Source organism: Pterocles gutturalis, unplaced genomic scaffold (assembly GCF_000699245.1).
Source record: "Pterocles gutturalis isolate BGI_N339 unplaced genomic scaffold, ASM69924v1 scaffold52182, whole genome shotgun sequence".
In the NCBI taxonomy this organism is placed as follows: domain Eukaryota; kingdom Metazoa; phylum Chordata; class Aves; order Pterocliformes; family Pteroclidae; genus Pterocles; species Pterocles gutturalis.
In genome coordinates, this window is record NW_010109732.1 from 664 (window position 1) to 14478 (window position 13815).

Sequence of the window (13815 nt, forward strand, 5' to 3'; positions counted from 1 at the left end):
TAGCAAACACACAGTGGTTCCAGTTCAAAACAGTGAACAGCTGATGCCTGATGCACTGGAAAGCCCGGTTTCTCCTCTTGGAAAGCTCATGAGTAGGGAAGCTTGTGGAGCTGTGGGCCAGCCAACTCAAAGGCATGCCAGCTCTAATCCCCTCTCCCAGCTGCGTACACAGAGAAACTACAAAACACTAATACCAGAGGAAAAAAAAAGAAAGCTCCAATTATTCTCAGACCACAACAACAATGATGTTTAAAAGCAAAGATACTGGCAGGGCAGCAGAAAGGAAGAGCTGTCCAAAACAGTCAACTGAAAAAAACTGTGTTGTTTTAGTCAGTAGCCATTGAGGCAGACAAACAAGAAATGGGCTACACAGCGAGTTCTTCCACTATGGCACCCAGGCTGGATTCACTGTTTCAAGCACTTTCTAAAGAGATCAGAAATAAAAACTGTCAAATACCCAAATCGTGCTTAAAACCTATTCTTTGTAAATCAGATTTCCTTTAGAAAGCTTTACTTCCAAAAAATAACACTGGACAGGAGTATGATTGTCCCTCCTGTGATTATTATTCAATAACTGTATTCATAGTAACAAAACTGAGACAAAATTATTTTTCTTCCTAGAGTAATGAACTCATGAGGACAGCCACCCTTTCAGATACATGCAGAATGGCTGGTTGTATACAGTTTGTAACATTCATACAATTCTGGGAAATATTTTTTTTTCTTTTTAACAAAAAAACAAATCAAGTTTTGTCCCTTCTCAGCTGTATTGAACTGTGATGCTGCCAGAAGGACCAAAGAGCAGTACCATGTCGAAGCAAGAGCATTTTATTCCTCCACTAAGCATCTTTGGCAGGAAAGAAATGTATCACCCTGCCTAACAGAGGAGGTGGTACAGGTATCAGCAATACACACTTGTACCTCCTTCGAACTCTTCCTCAAATATCAGGATTTAGAATTTTGCAGATCTGATATTTCCCAAACCAAACAAAAGATAAAAAGGAGAATCTATCCTGATGGTGCAGAAGGGGTGTCCACCAGAAATCCCACCCGGTGACACTGGTATGTTATATTTGGAGCTAGCGTGCCATGTAAAGTTACAAAACATCACTTGTCCAGCAAATAAAGCTGAGGGTGTTCACGCCTGCCTGCAGGTTTCAGATCTCCTTTCCAGAATGTCGACAACTCATTTTAGGCATAATCACAACAGCACCACACACATGAGGTACACTAATTGTTTGCCCACTGATGCAAAACACGCCACTTCCTGGAGATGTTCTTTCTAGCAATTCGCAATTCTTGTTTTCCCCTTCAATTCCTCCCCTCCCAAAAAGATTTTTTGCATTAACCTATCAAAGCTTAACACTTGCTGCAATAAAATATTATCCAAACAGGAAACTTAGTAAACTAAGATTATTCAAAGTTTACACACAGTTCAAAATAACTAGATCCACAAGAGTATGCACCAGTATTCAGAGAGAGGGAAGTTAATCTCCCCCCCACTATTGGTACAGAAAGAGCCAAACAGGCAGCCTCATCTGGAATGTCATTCCCGATTACTCTGCTGAGATTTCAACACTGGTAGCCAAGATGCAGGTTCTTCAACAATGTCCACTGGGATCTACATGGACTGGACAAAGTTCTTCCCCCCAAAGTCTGTATGAGTAATGTTTCTAGGGACAGGGAAGCAGCACAGAGTAGAGAGCACAAGCCGTAAAACACACCAGGTTTAAATCAGTGGATTAGACTCTAGTGGTTACTGGTAATGAAACAGCAGAGTTTTCACTATATAAAATTTATAAATTTATTTTTTTGTAAAAATCCAAAGAGCACGAAGACATCTCACTCAAAATACTGGTAAATCAAACCACACTTAGAAAAATGAAAGCTGATTTTATTATCTTATCCACAGCCAATCATTTGACATGAACATGCATACGCAATTTTGCTACGCACACACCACAGTTTAAGGTTAGTTATTAAACGTTAAACATACAACATACATCCTTACAAAAATGAGTCAAAATGCAAACGTAACTTTTAAACAAAACAGTTTTTACTCATTTAAAAAAACCTTTGTGTTGGGTACCATTTTGTACAAACACAGTTAATTTAAACAAATCTGCTTTTAGTTTCCTCATGGTTGCACATGAAAATAAGCTGCAATAGAAAATGAAGTCATCAAGGGATTTTTAAATAGCAGAAGTAGGCAGTCTTGCCATGCAGAAGAAGCAATATTAAATATTAGTTTTTCAAAAAAAGAAAAAAACCACAAGTTTAAAAATATTTAGTTCAAGTCACAAATCTCTCCCCAGTACAGAGAAATCCAAATGCAACGCATAATTAGCTGCCACTTAGGATGGCTATTCTGAAAAGTTGAAATACTTTCCAGAACTGATAATTTTCATTGATTTGGCACAGAAAAGAAGTCTGAGCTTACTTAAGAACAACAAAGTGATGTAAAAAAAGGGTAAACAGGAAGAGAGAAAATAAAAAGCAAGAACGAACGAGATAGTAGTTGCAATCACTAAAAAAAAATAAAATCTGTGCATCTCAGTCATTGCAGAATACTGTCTGTCTACAGCAGGTGCGAATTCCAGGTAATTGTTATTGCAACATGGATTTAATTTGCTTGGAGGTAGTCTCATCATTCAAATGCTTTGTTGTGTACCTAAACACAGAAATAAAAACCAAGTTGAGAAAAGCATAGACGCTATTTTGCTGGGCTTAACAAATATATGATTTCTAATCTGACTGTACCAGAGTAAAACCCTCAGCCACTGGTCATCACCCACTCCACAGTTACCAAGTACACACGTCAGATATTCTGATCAGAAAATGCTATTATCAGTCAGAACTATAACCCAACAGCCTTGCACCAAGGGGAGCAAGGAAATGCCCTGGACAATTTAAGAAAATTCATATAAAAATATTTCAAGTAAAAGACTAAGAGTACCTGAGAGCATTTAGAAGGCCTTCTACACTGTTAGGAGGCTGGTCTTTAAGAACTTTGATGCATCCTTTCATCTAGGAGTCAAAAAATTCACACAGATTTTTTCATACTGATACCTTCTGAGGTTACAGAAGTGTTTTATATTCAGTTTGTCAGAGAGAAAAAGAAGTATTTAAAAACTGCAGCAGTATAAAGACATTTTTTTGGTATTAGAAAGGAATTAAGCTTTCAGTATTACATTTTTCTATGACAGAATGGCTGAGCTACCCAAAAATCTTCATATCTTTAGGCAATGCAATTTTGATGTCTAGCTCTGCTTTATCAACCTTAAAAAAGCAACTGTAAACATAAATCTTTGTTTACCATAAGTCCATTAAGAATTATTACATTCAGAGTATGAAATAATGAAAAACTGTAGCTAATACAATGGGATAACAGTCCATTTGAAACCACCACATCCAGCATACACTGATAGCACGTGTTCTATAGACTTCTTATCAGAAAACAGCAGAAAATTAAGGACTTGAAGACTGGTGGATGATGAACCTCGGTTTTTGCCAGATAGCGATGAACAATCTAGATGCCCTTGTTCTTTCCAGTCGTTCTGATCTGGATCTTTCAACACAACCACCTGTTTGCCAGTATTTCAAGGCACTACCTGAATTCCAACAAAACAGATTTTTCATGACCTAACAATGGCCATTTATGTGTCTAAAGGCCTAGTCGGCATTTCTCACTACTTATGTGTATGGTTTGCTAACAGCTACCATTACCCATTTAGCATCAGTCCGCAGCGTACATCTGATACTAGAAGCTGGCAGAGAGAAAAGGAGCCTCCACACAGTTTAAATACTCAAAAGATTATTTAGTAACAATAACTTACATCAATTTTTGAAGTTTTGGCAAAAGCGCCCACCGGATGCACGTGGTCATAGAGTATGATGACACCCACCATTACCCTCAGACAGAATGATACTGTTTCCTCATTTGTAAACCTGCTTCTATATTCACTGTAATTTAAAACCACAGATTATTACCTATCAAATATAAGATAAGAGCGCATACCAGTAACGCCCAAAGCATGACTTAATATAAAAATGCTTCTATAAATCCCCAAAGGAAAAAACAAAAACACAAAAGCAAACAAAAACTCAAAAACCCACCAACCACACAAACTTTTTGAGAGTTTTTCTTTTTCCTTTCAATAACCTGCCTACAAATCAGATCACTGCTTAGAAAGAGTTATCTGGAGATTAACAAAGATTCTCAAAACTAAAACAGCACCCTGCTGCTATACCACTACAGGTATTTTATTTATTAAAATTAAATAAAAAAGGATTAAAGCACTACATACTAACTTTGCTTTCAATGCTTCCCACCCTTTTCCCCTCCATCCTCTAATATACATGCAACCAAAACTTCTGACTGGGGTGGGGGGAAGGCAAAAAAAACCCGCAAGTTTAACGAACAACGCTTAACTACTTTTTTGAATGGCACAGACCATTCCTAAGAAGGGTAAGAATATAAATGTGCTCCAAAACAAATCTAGTGTGGTATTTGGACAGAAACTTATTTAAAAAGACACACCTCATGCCTGAGTAATTTTACCAATGGGAAACTATTTAGATTCCAGAAGAAACAGATAAAAACCTAGAGTTTAGTTTGACTTTCTGTTCATACTCCCAGTGCCTCTCAAATTACCAGTAGACAAGAGCCTGTTTTCATGCCTGAAAGCCATCTCCTAATTCCCCAGACAGGGGCGCTGTAATTTTGCTACAGCCATCAGCCAAACCAATTTGGAAGGAGGTACCATCCAATACATTGCCCACAACCCCTCTTTCAGGAGGCTCTGGGCAATCATGCTCAAATAGTATATTTTCCTGAATTATACATGAGAAAACCATTTGTAAAGAGTGCCAAGAGGCTGTCTAGCTTCCATAGGCATTCTATTTTTAAATATTAATATGTTCAGAAAACTAGACTGCATGATTTGCATGGCTAACAAAATGGGACAATTGAGTTTCATGTCAAGGTAAACAACTAAGTTGGTAAAAAGAAAGTAACACAACTCCTGATTACCCTAATTACACTTCTTTCACCTTATGCATCACAAGTCATGCCTTAAATGCAGAGATGATTCACACACAATACAAGCACTGTTTATACTCACGGCGTTTCCAGCATGACCCTGCACACACTAGCCATGGTGCTTAAGCAATCTGTAGTATTCTCTATCGGTAAATTTTTATTCTGCAGAAGAAGATAAAACAGTTTCCAATTCAATTTTTGTGAAACATTATACTACAAAATCCAAATCAAATCAGTGATCTGCTGTCATGGCAATGTGGAGAAATCAAAAACATCAACACAAGTATGGTAAGGCGGGCAGCCTCATACTGGTCTTTAAAAATATTATAATAAAGATTAGCAACTTAGAGACCAAAGTCTACCATATGAGATTTGCTTGCTTATTTGTAGTTAACAGAAACACATCACTGACACTATTGACTTTTGGGAAGCTTTAAAGGAATCACCTAGCCTGCTCTTAAAAGACAGAAATTTTTATAACCAAATAAATGCATCTGCTGCAACAGTAAGACTTAAAATTGTTGCAGACAAACATCTCAAATAAATGTAAAATAAGAGGCTATTTTTCTCAAGGCATTTCAAGTGTAAATCAGAACTTAGGAAAAACTATTAGAAGACAAATGCATTTTTGTATTAATCTTGTAATGTACAATTGTATTTTATTAATAAACAGTGTGCATTCTTTGCATGTAAGACAAAAATCAGTTATCAGAAGTCAAGCACAATACTTGTAGTGCTGGATTTTACCACTGCTATTTATTCAGGTAATTAAGGATTAATACGGATGTGTCAAAATGTTGGAATACTTTTTGAGCTCAGGTTATTCTCTTCTGCAGTATTGTAAGTGTACTTGACTTTACACAGTGAAACAAAAGTGTCTTGGGAAGGAGGAAAAAAAAAGTTGCATTTCAACTCCCTTCCCTATTTCAAGCACAGAGAATCAATTTCCTGAAGTTTCTGCTCTAAATCACCACCAAAATGCCGGCAACATACTTACTTCTCCCACCTCCCTCCTTGAGGAAGGCCATCCCTGCCAACGTGGGAATGGTATTCACTAACTCTTTGTGACGCATCTGCAAGGTGGCTAGCTGAACCTACTCTAACTTCCATATAATCTGAGAAAGATACTTTGTTTCTGGAGGCTCTGAAAATGAAGTTTGATTGCTAGATGCCAGATTAAGCCTGGTAGAAGAGTTTTGTGTTCTAAAATGACACCTGGCCATGCAGTTCTTTGAAGTACACTATCCAAGCCATAAATTTATGTTCTTACCTCTGACACAAACTTTGTTGTAGCATCACTTAAGGTTTTCAACATTGGCGTTGCTTCAGCGTAAAATAAAGACATTCTGTTTGCCAACTCATTATTTACTTCATTTTCTCCCTCTGCCTATGTAAGAGAAGGAATTTAGTTATTCTGTACATGAAAAAACGATAGGTAGTAGTATAACATTACATTTAATCTCATCCAAGGGTTACCTACTGGGACATTGTTAATCCTCATACGGCTCAGAGTTCTTCTATAGTAGCTGAAGTCATTCTGTATAGCAGGATTCGTCATCTATATAGATATGGAAACAAAAGAATTGTGAGAAATTCAAGAAAAGTGTAAGGACAAATTTTCATAAAATATAATACTATGAACAAGAAAATGTTCACCCTTCTGAAGTAAAAAGGCCTGTGACATGTTGGGAAGTGATATGTAGAACATAAAGCTCTCTGGTTACACTCTCAGATTTTTCAGAACAAGATCTAACAAGAACAAGAACAGTAGCAGTCTCCTAAACAGGAGACTGAAATTAGTAGGCTGAAAAAAAATGGCTTTGCCTAGTTTTACTCCAAAGACCAGACCAGCAAATTAATATAATTTCATGCTTAGTTCTTTGCACATTGTCAAGATAATAGCTGGACTATGGTTGTGCACATTCTAAAAGCAGCAGCATTATTATCCCAACAGACATGGCGAATTTTGATGAAGAAACATGACTAGTATGAACTGAAATATAACAACTGCCTAAAGAAAATAAGGTATTTAATCTGTTTTACAGTTTAATCTAACTCTAGCTCATGTGAACAAGCCTAGCATAGTAGATATTCCAGTATCTGCTGCATGCTATGTTCTAGAACAGAACACAACCCAGATTGCTTCAGTAAATAGACTTGTTTTCTTTTTGCTGGCCTTTGTGTTTACAAAATTCCAACCAGTTCTTACCTTGAGCTCATCAAACCGGAGTGTAAAGTGAAGAATTTCTGCAAACTGCTTAGCAAGAGCCTGCTCTCGCTCCAGGTGTTGCGTTGGTGAATATGGAGTGCTCGTCAGGGCTCCCAACAGACCTCGCAATCCTGCCTCTTAAATGAGAGGAGAGTTATTTTACCATATAGAACCGCACCTGCTTCTTGTATCTCTACTGACCGATATTATGCATGCTAGACTTATAATATACATCTGCCAAAATACACAGTAATTAATAATAAAGGGGCTTGATGATTCTATGTTCTGCTGTTATCATATTTCCTTACAAACGGCTGTATAGGCTAGGTCTAATCAGCACTGACAGCCGTGAAAAAGCTTGAGAAGTTTTATTCAACCTTTGTCTGCACTGTTTGTGTAAAACATTTCAATAACCTGTGTTAGACTGCACCTTTTAAGATAACACAGAATTCAAGAGGTACATACCTATCAGCAGAAGTCATGCTTTATTTAAGATAAACTTAAAATCCAATTTCCTGCTCATCTTCCTGAGAAAAATGCCTCAACTCTTGAACAAAGCAGAACTTGCCTGCAAAAAGCTTCCATCTTTTGAGTTCATTTTTTCATGAGATATGCTAATAACTGTCTAAAAGTGATCTAACAGACAGTTTGTGAAAGAACAAATCAATCAAGTCTAATAGGTTTTATTAGCCTAGCCAAACATCAGTCAAGTTGGTATTGTAAGAGGCATGAAGCGCCACCTTAAGTATTGCACCTGAATGAAACAAGATCAGGCATTTCCACTGACCAAATTATTTCTGGTGTTTGGGAGGTAATAATAGTTACTTTTAGCTACCCCTGGTATCAAAAGCATTAACAGAACTAATTCACAACGAACTAGTCTACTAATTTTCAAAACAATCAGCCAGTCAGTGCTTTCCAGAGTTATTAAAGGGGTTGAGAAAGAGGATGACAAGCATGCTTCTGTTCTTTCTCTCCTCTCAGGTATCCACTGAAGCAAGTTTGCTTTCACACGCAAGAAGGAAGTATTCACATATAAATAAGATCCAATCCAGTGTACAGCCGGAATCTGTGCAATATGAGCTTTTATCTACTAACAAGGGGTTGACTTAGATGTGATCGCATCTGAATATGCCAAATGTACTAATTAATGAAGGCAAAAAAACCCCCAAGTTAATAACGTTCCACTTACCTAGTCTTTGAGAAAATTCATAGAATTTCTTTAGTTTGCCTACTAGTGGAACAACTGCACCCCATGCCTTCTCTTGCAGCTTCTCATCATTGGGATGCTGTATTGCCTTAATTAGAAAAGAGGAAAAAGTATGCTTAGATTAAGAATAACTGATATACTAAACAACAACAATATACATAGGGCTATTGTTTGAGGAGCTAGAACTTGAAAATTCTACCTACAGAGAAGTTTCCAGTTGAGACACAAGCCTGTACTAACCCATGTCTGTTCCAAAAAGCTCTAAACACTTGTGTTGAAAATAAGTATTCTGAATAGGAAGACAGCTTGAAGACATTATAAAGAAATTGTTAAAAATAAAGCTACTCAAATAAGAAAATTGACATCATCAGATCTAGTTACTTAAAATCAACAACTTTATTGGGGTACCTCTAAGCAAAAAGGATTATCAATCAAAGCCTCACTCTAATGTTGGTTTCTAACACCAACTTCTGAATTTGCAGAGAAAAAATAAAATCAAACAAATTTGCTGTGAAATTCAGGCTAAATATTACAGTAGGAACGAGCTCTGAGATATATATGCATAGACCTTCTCTTTACAGTAAGCTTCCCAGACAGATAAAGCCTTAAATTCAGCCATTCCAGGTTTTTAAGACAGAAACCAGACCACTTAGCAACTGAAAATTACTAAGAAAACAAATAAAAATGCTCATAACTCTCCTGCTGCATCTTCACAGTCAAGTCCTTGATTCCAAAATCTTTTTCAGTCAACCCTGGGCTGTGAGTTGCAGCACACTCCTCTCTGGTTCCTTGCTGCAATGTCTCCCCTGCTCTCAGGAGCATCTCTTCCTTCTGCATGGGAGCTGCAGGCTCTGTTTCCGAAACACATTCCTGCCAGACCCTACAGCCTCTCCCTGAACATGCTCCTTCCTTGAAGAACAAATAAGCTAATAACCTCCTAAGGGTTTTGTGTGACAGTTACACTCCTTTAACCTACCTTACAAATTCAAGAGACTGAATAAAAACTCATGGTACTTTAAAGCTGAATGGCTGTATCTCAAATTCCTCTAGAGTGAGCAGATACTCCTCCTATGTGCAAGGATTTCTTAAGAGTACGTTACAGTAACTCAGTTTTGGAGCAAAGTAACCCCATCATTGCATCTGAGGAAGAGGGGAAGGGGGTTGAGAGAGTATTTATTCAATCCTTTCTTAAAGGTAAAAGAAAAATGGAGTGACACACTGTAAAGAAACTTGGTTTCTGTTCCAAACACCTATTTCAGTAAACAAAAGCCAATTAAAAGGGATTGAAAATGAGATCTCTTTTGTGTTAGAATTACCACACATCAGACTTCTCCAATTAGCGTACAGAACGATGTCAACACTACCCAATATTGCATTGTAGTTCTGCCACCCTCTTTCCAAACTTGCCACTAACTGAAGAGCAGCTTACGTGGGAATATGAAGAAAAACCAATAACAATTCCATAAAAAGTTTGAGAAGCATCATTTGCTATTACATATGTGCATTAATATTATTGAAACAAGAGACATCTGTTTCACTGTTAAAAAAGAACATTCCAGAGCAGAAATTCAAGACAGCGATTTTAATAGACAACATGCTCTGCCAATCAGCTCCTGCAAGCAAAGTTAAAATTCAGCAGTACTTGGTTAGAATCAGACAACAACCAACCACAGGTTGTGCACAAACATAACGCTCTAGCTCACCTCTCGTATTTCATGGCCAGCTCCTCTATATGACTGCAAGTCTTCCAGAATTCCTTCTGCATCCTTTAACACTACATTCACCTGATTATAAATTTCCTTTTCAGATTCTGTAGGTTGGGCATCTAAACAGCAGAACATATTAAAAATATATATATTTTTTTTTAACAACAATATGGAATTCAATAGGCACACCACCACCTACGGGACAAATTCTTCATGTAGCAACTCCTCAAGAATTTTCATTCTCTGAAGAGCTACTACAATGTACGAGGAACTCCAAGAGAGTAACTGTATTTGTTTTAGTAGTTTTTTAGCTTCATTCAGCATCCCAAAAATCCACCTGGAATCTATCCTTCCTGTCTTATCTAAAATTGGGTTAAGGAGAAGAAATCCTGACAAGTTATCTTTGGGACTATCATATGAATCTCACCTTGTACAGAATGCAGTACAAGCTCAATGAAAGAGACCTAGGTGAGCACTCAAAAGACACACTCACTGCAGACATTACAGGAGGTGTTCACGTCTACTGTTATCTAGAAACACTACATCAGATTATTTTCCATCCTTCCTGACACCCCTTTTACTGGTTGGGAAAGGAACAATATTTTTCCACTTCTAAACATATTTAATTCTCAAAACATATTCTTTATTGCACTAATTGCAAAATCAGAATTGAAATAAAGATCTAGGGTAAACCTGCTCTTTTTTTTCTTCCTTCCCCTCTTTATGGACGTATGCTGTCTCCCAGTTTTTCTACAACTAACTAAAGACTTCCCATATAATTTCAAAAAAGCTACATATACATGTTTAAAAAAATGCCATTCAATAAGAAGTATGTTTTGAGAAGAATCAAAAAAGGCTTTAACTTTTAAAAAATAATCACCCAGTACAAATATCTCAGATCTCATTTACCTGATATGAGATCAATGTTTGTTCTAGAATTGTGATGGAAGCCAAGCTATAAGGTTAGTTCCTTTTAGACTGATATAAAAAAATTAAGTTACAGAAGCTGCTACTGAAGCTCTTACAAAAAAACCCCACTTTTCTGTTTACGTGGGCAAAATACGTTATGAGTCATAAAGTATCCGGATACTTTAATCCATGATTTACAATGCCAAAGGTCAGGATAGTAACAACAGATTCTTTTTAATAGGGAAAACCAAAAGGTATCTATGGGCAATATATCCTCATTATTTTGTGCAGTTTAAAGGGTCTGGAAAACGTCTTTTTGAAAGTGCTTTTTCCATGATCCATATGTATAACTCCCACTATGATGGAAGTATATACTTACATGAAAAACAAAAACGAACCCACAATATCCTAGTGTTACACACTAGAGAAAGCCACTAGAAAATGAAGTTTGTATGAGAAGAAAATAAGTTTCATATGCATTGCCTGTCTGGATTTTGCTGTAGTTTTTGCATAATACTTCTTATTTTTAATGGTTTATTGTATAGACAGTGGGCATTATTAGCAAATATGCCTTCATATAGACCTTGCAACAGTTCAACTGTGATATTTTGAGAACCATCAAGAATCAGCATGGGTAAAAAAAGCTGGTCACTCCTTTTAAAACAAAAGTCTAAGAGCACCACATTGATTAGGCATCGAGTAAAAGTGGCCAGTGCTTTTCAGATCATCACAAAGGTCACACTTATAATTTTGAAAGCTGCTGAAGACTGCTGTAAGAAATGAAGACAAAAAAAATGAGGGAAAAGAGCAGACAGGTAAGCACCAGTTGACTGGCAGCAGTTCATGCATAAACATGAAACGCTACAGTGAAATAACAGACTAAAACGTGAAGCTCTGTAGCATTCCGGATTGTGGTGTTAAATAATGCAATCAAGACTTGCCACTTGGATTGTCTCACACTGAGCACATCTCTCGCCTATTTAATTTTTCATGCCATTTTTTCTATATCCTCTCTAGTAATGAGAGTTCATTTTCCAAAGGGGGATGAGGGGGCACATCAGAAGGGCCCATGAGAACTCCTCCTCCTCATTTTGAAACCTACTGACAAGCAGAACAGATGTAGTACTATGACCTTCCAAGTTTCAAAGTGAAAATGACCTTCCAGATAAAAATCAAGTGGTCTTCACTGAACACCTGGCTATGGAAATCAACACCTTCAACACCTCTCCTACCGTGTTTTACTTTGGATTTCATCAGCCAACTACTCTATTTAGTTTCTTTAAAATGTTCCAGGAAACCTAAAACAATGGTTTATAGTTAATTTGTTGGGGTGGTGGGGTTTGGGGCTTTTTTTTTTTTTTCTTTCTCTTTCTTCCTGGTTTTGATTATAACAAACTTATATGTGTTTAAATCCACTAGGGCACTGGATTATTTCTTTTGGAATGTATTTCATTTTAGTGCATCTAGCCCTCTCCAACAGCAAAAAGCTGTACACCTGATCTGTCCCAACTCAGTTCCTCTCCCATCTGCAACTCTTCTGCACCTAGAAAAGAGCTCAAATTTTAAAACTAAACCTAAATTCTTTTATATTCGCTTCACAACACATTTAGGATGTATTAGGATAGATTTCAAAGGCACAATATAGAAAATCTTCAAGACCTGATGCTGGCTGGCTCAGAGCAATTGGTTTATATGCTTCTCAGTGCAGGTTAGAGCATTGTATTCTGAAAGCCCATCACAGATGGAGAAAGAGGGAAAGGCTCTTCTTCCTAAGCGCTACTGTAATCCTCAACAAATGGAGACTGCACTGCCACATACAAGTATGTACCTGAGGACTCAAGCTACAGGACTTTCGTTTGAGAATCATTAATTGTGGGCCTCGTTTTCCTCAATGTGGAGTGCACAGAGCAGGAAATGGAGTTGTACTGGAGTTAGTCTTGACAACTAAGTAAAAGCAACCAGCACTGCCAGGCATCCAAACAGCAAGGTGAAGGAGGCACACAGTTTCAGGGACTTCCCCTTCCATGGACATAAGTTCCTGCTAAAACTTTATAGAATCATAGAATCATTAAGGTTGGAAAAGACCTCAAGGATCATCAAGTCCAACCATCAACCCAACACCACCTAACTCACTAAACCATGTCCCTAAGCACCACATCTACACATTTCTTGAACCCCTCCAGGGATGGTGACTCCACCACTTCCCTGGCCAGCCTGGTCCAATGCCTGATCACTCTTTCAGTGAAGAAATTTTTTCTAATATCCAGCCTAAACCTCCCCTGGTGCAACTTGAGGCCATTTCCTCTTGTCCTATTACTTGTTACTTTAGAGAAGAGGCCAGCATCCCCCTCACTACAACCTCCTTTCAGGTAGTTGTAGAGAGTGATCAGGTCTCCTCTCAGCCTCCTCTTCTCCAGACTAAACAACCCCAGTTCCCTCAGCTGCTCCTCATCAGACCTGTGCTCCAGACCCTTCACCAGCTTTGCTGCCCATCTCTGGACTTGCTCCAGCACCTCAATGTCCTTCTCGTGGTGAGGGGCCCAAAACTGAACACAGGATTCAAGGTGCGGCCTCACCAGTGCCGAGTACAGGGGCACAATCCCTGCCCTAGTCCTGCTGGCCACACTATTGCTGATGCAGGCCAGGATGCCGTTGGCCTTCTTGGCCACCTGGGCACACTGCTGGCTCATGTTCAGATGGCTGCTGACCACCACCCCCAGGTCCCTTTCTGCTGGGCAGC

At 38.0% G+C, this 13815-nt stretch overlaps 1 protein-coding gene across 1 annotated transcript; it reads right to left on the reverse strand.

The window, feature by feature from the left end:
- Positions 1-1872: 1872 nt before the first annotated feature.
- FAM49B (family with sequence similarity 49, member B) lies at positions 1873-10285 on the reverse strand (the record flags this gene model as incomplete). Its single annotated transcript, XM_010073051.1, has 9 exons — positions 1873-2671; positions 2957-3027; positions 3837-3963; positions 5124-5203; positions 6312-6428; positions 6522-6599; positions 7251-7387; positions 8443-8548; positions 10164-10285. Coding segments are annotated over 9 exons (902 nt in total), but the record flags the coding sequence as incomplete, so codon positions are not given.
- Positions 10286-13815: the final 3530 nt, after the last annotated feature.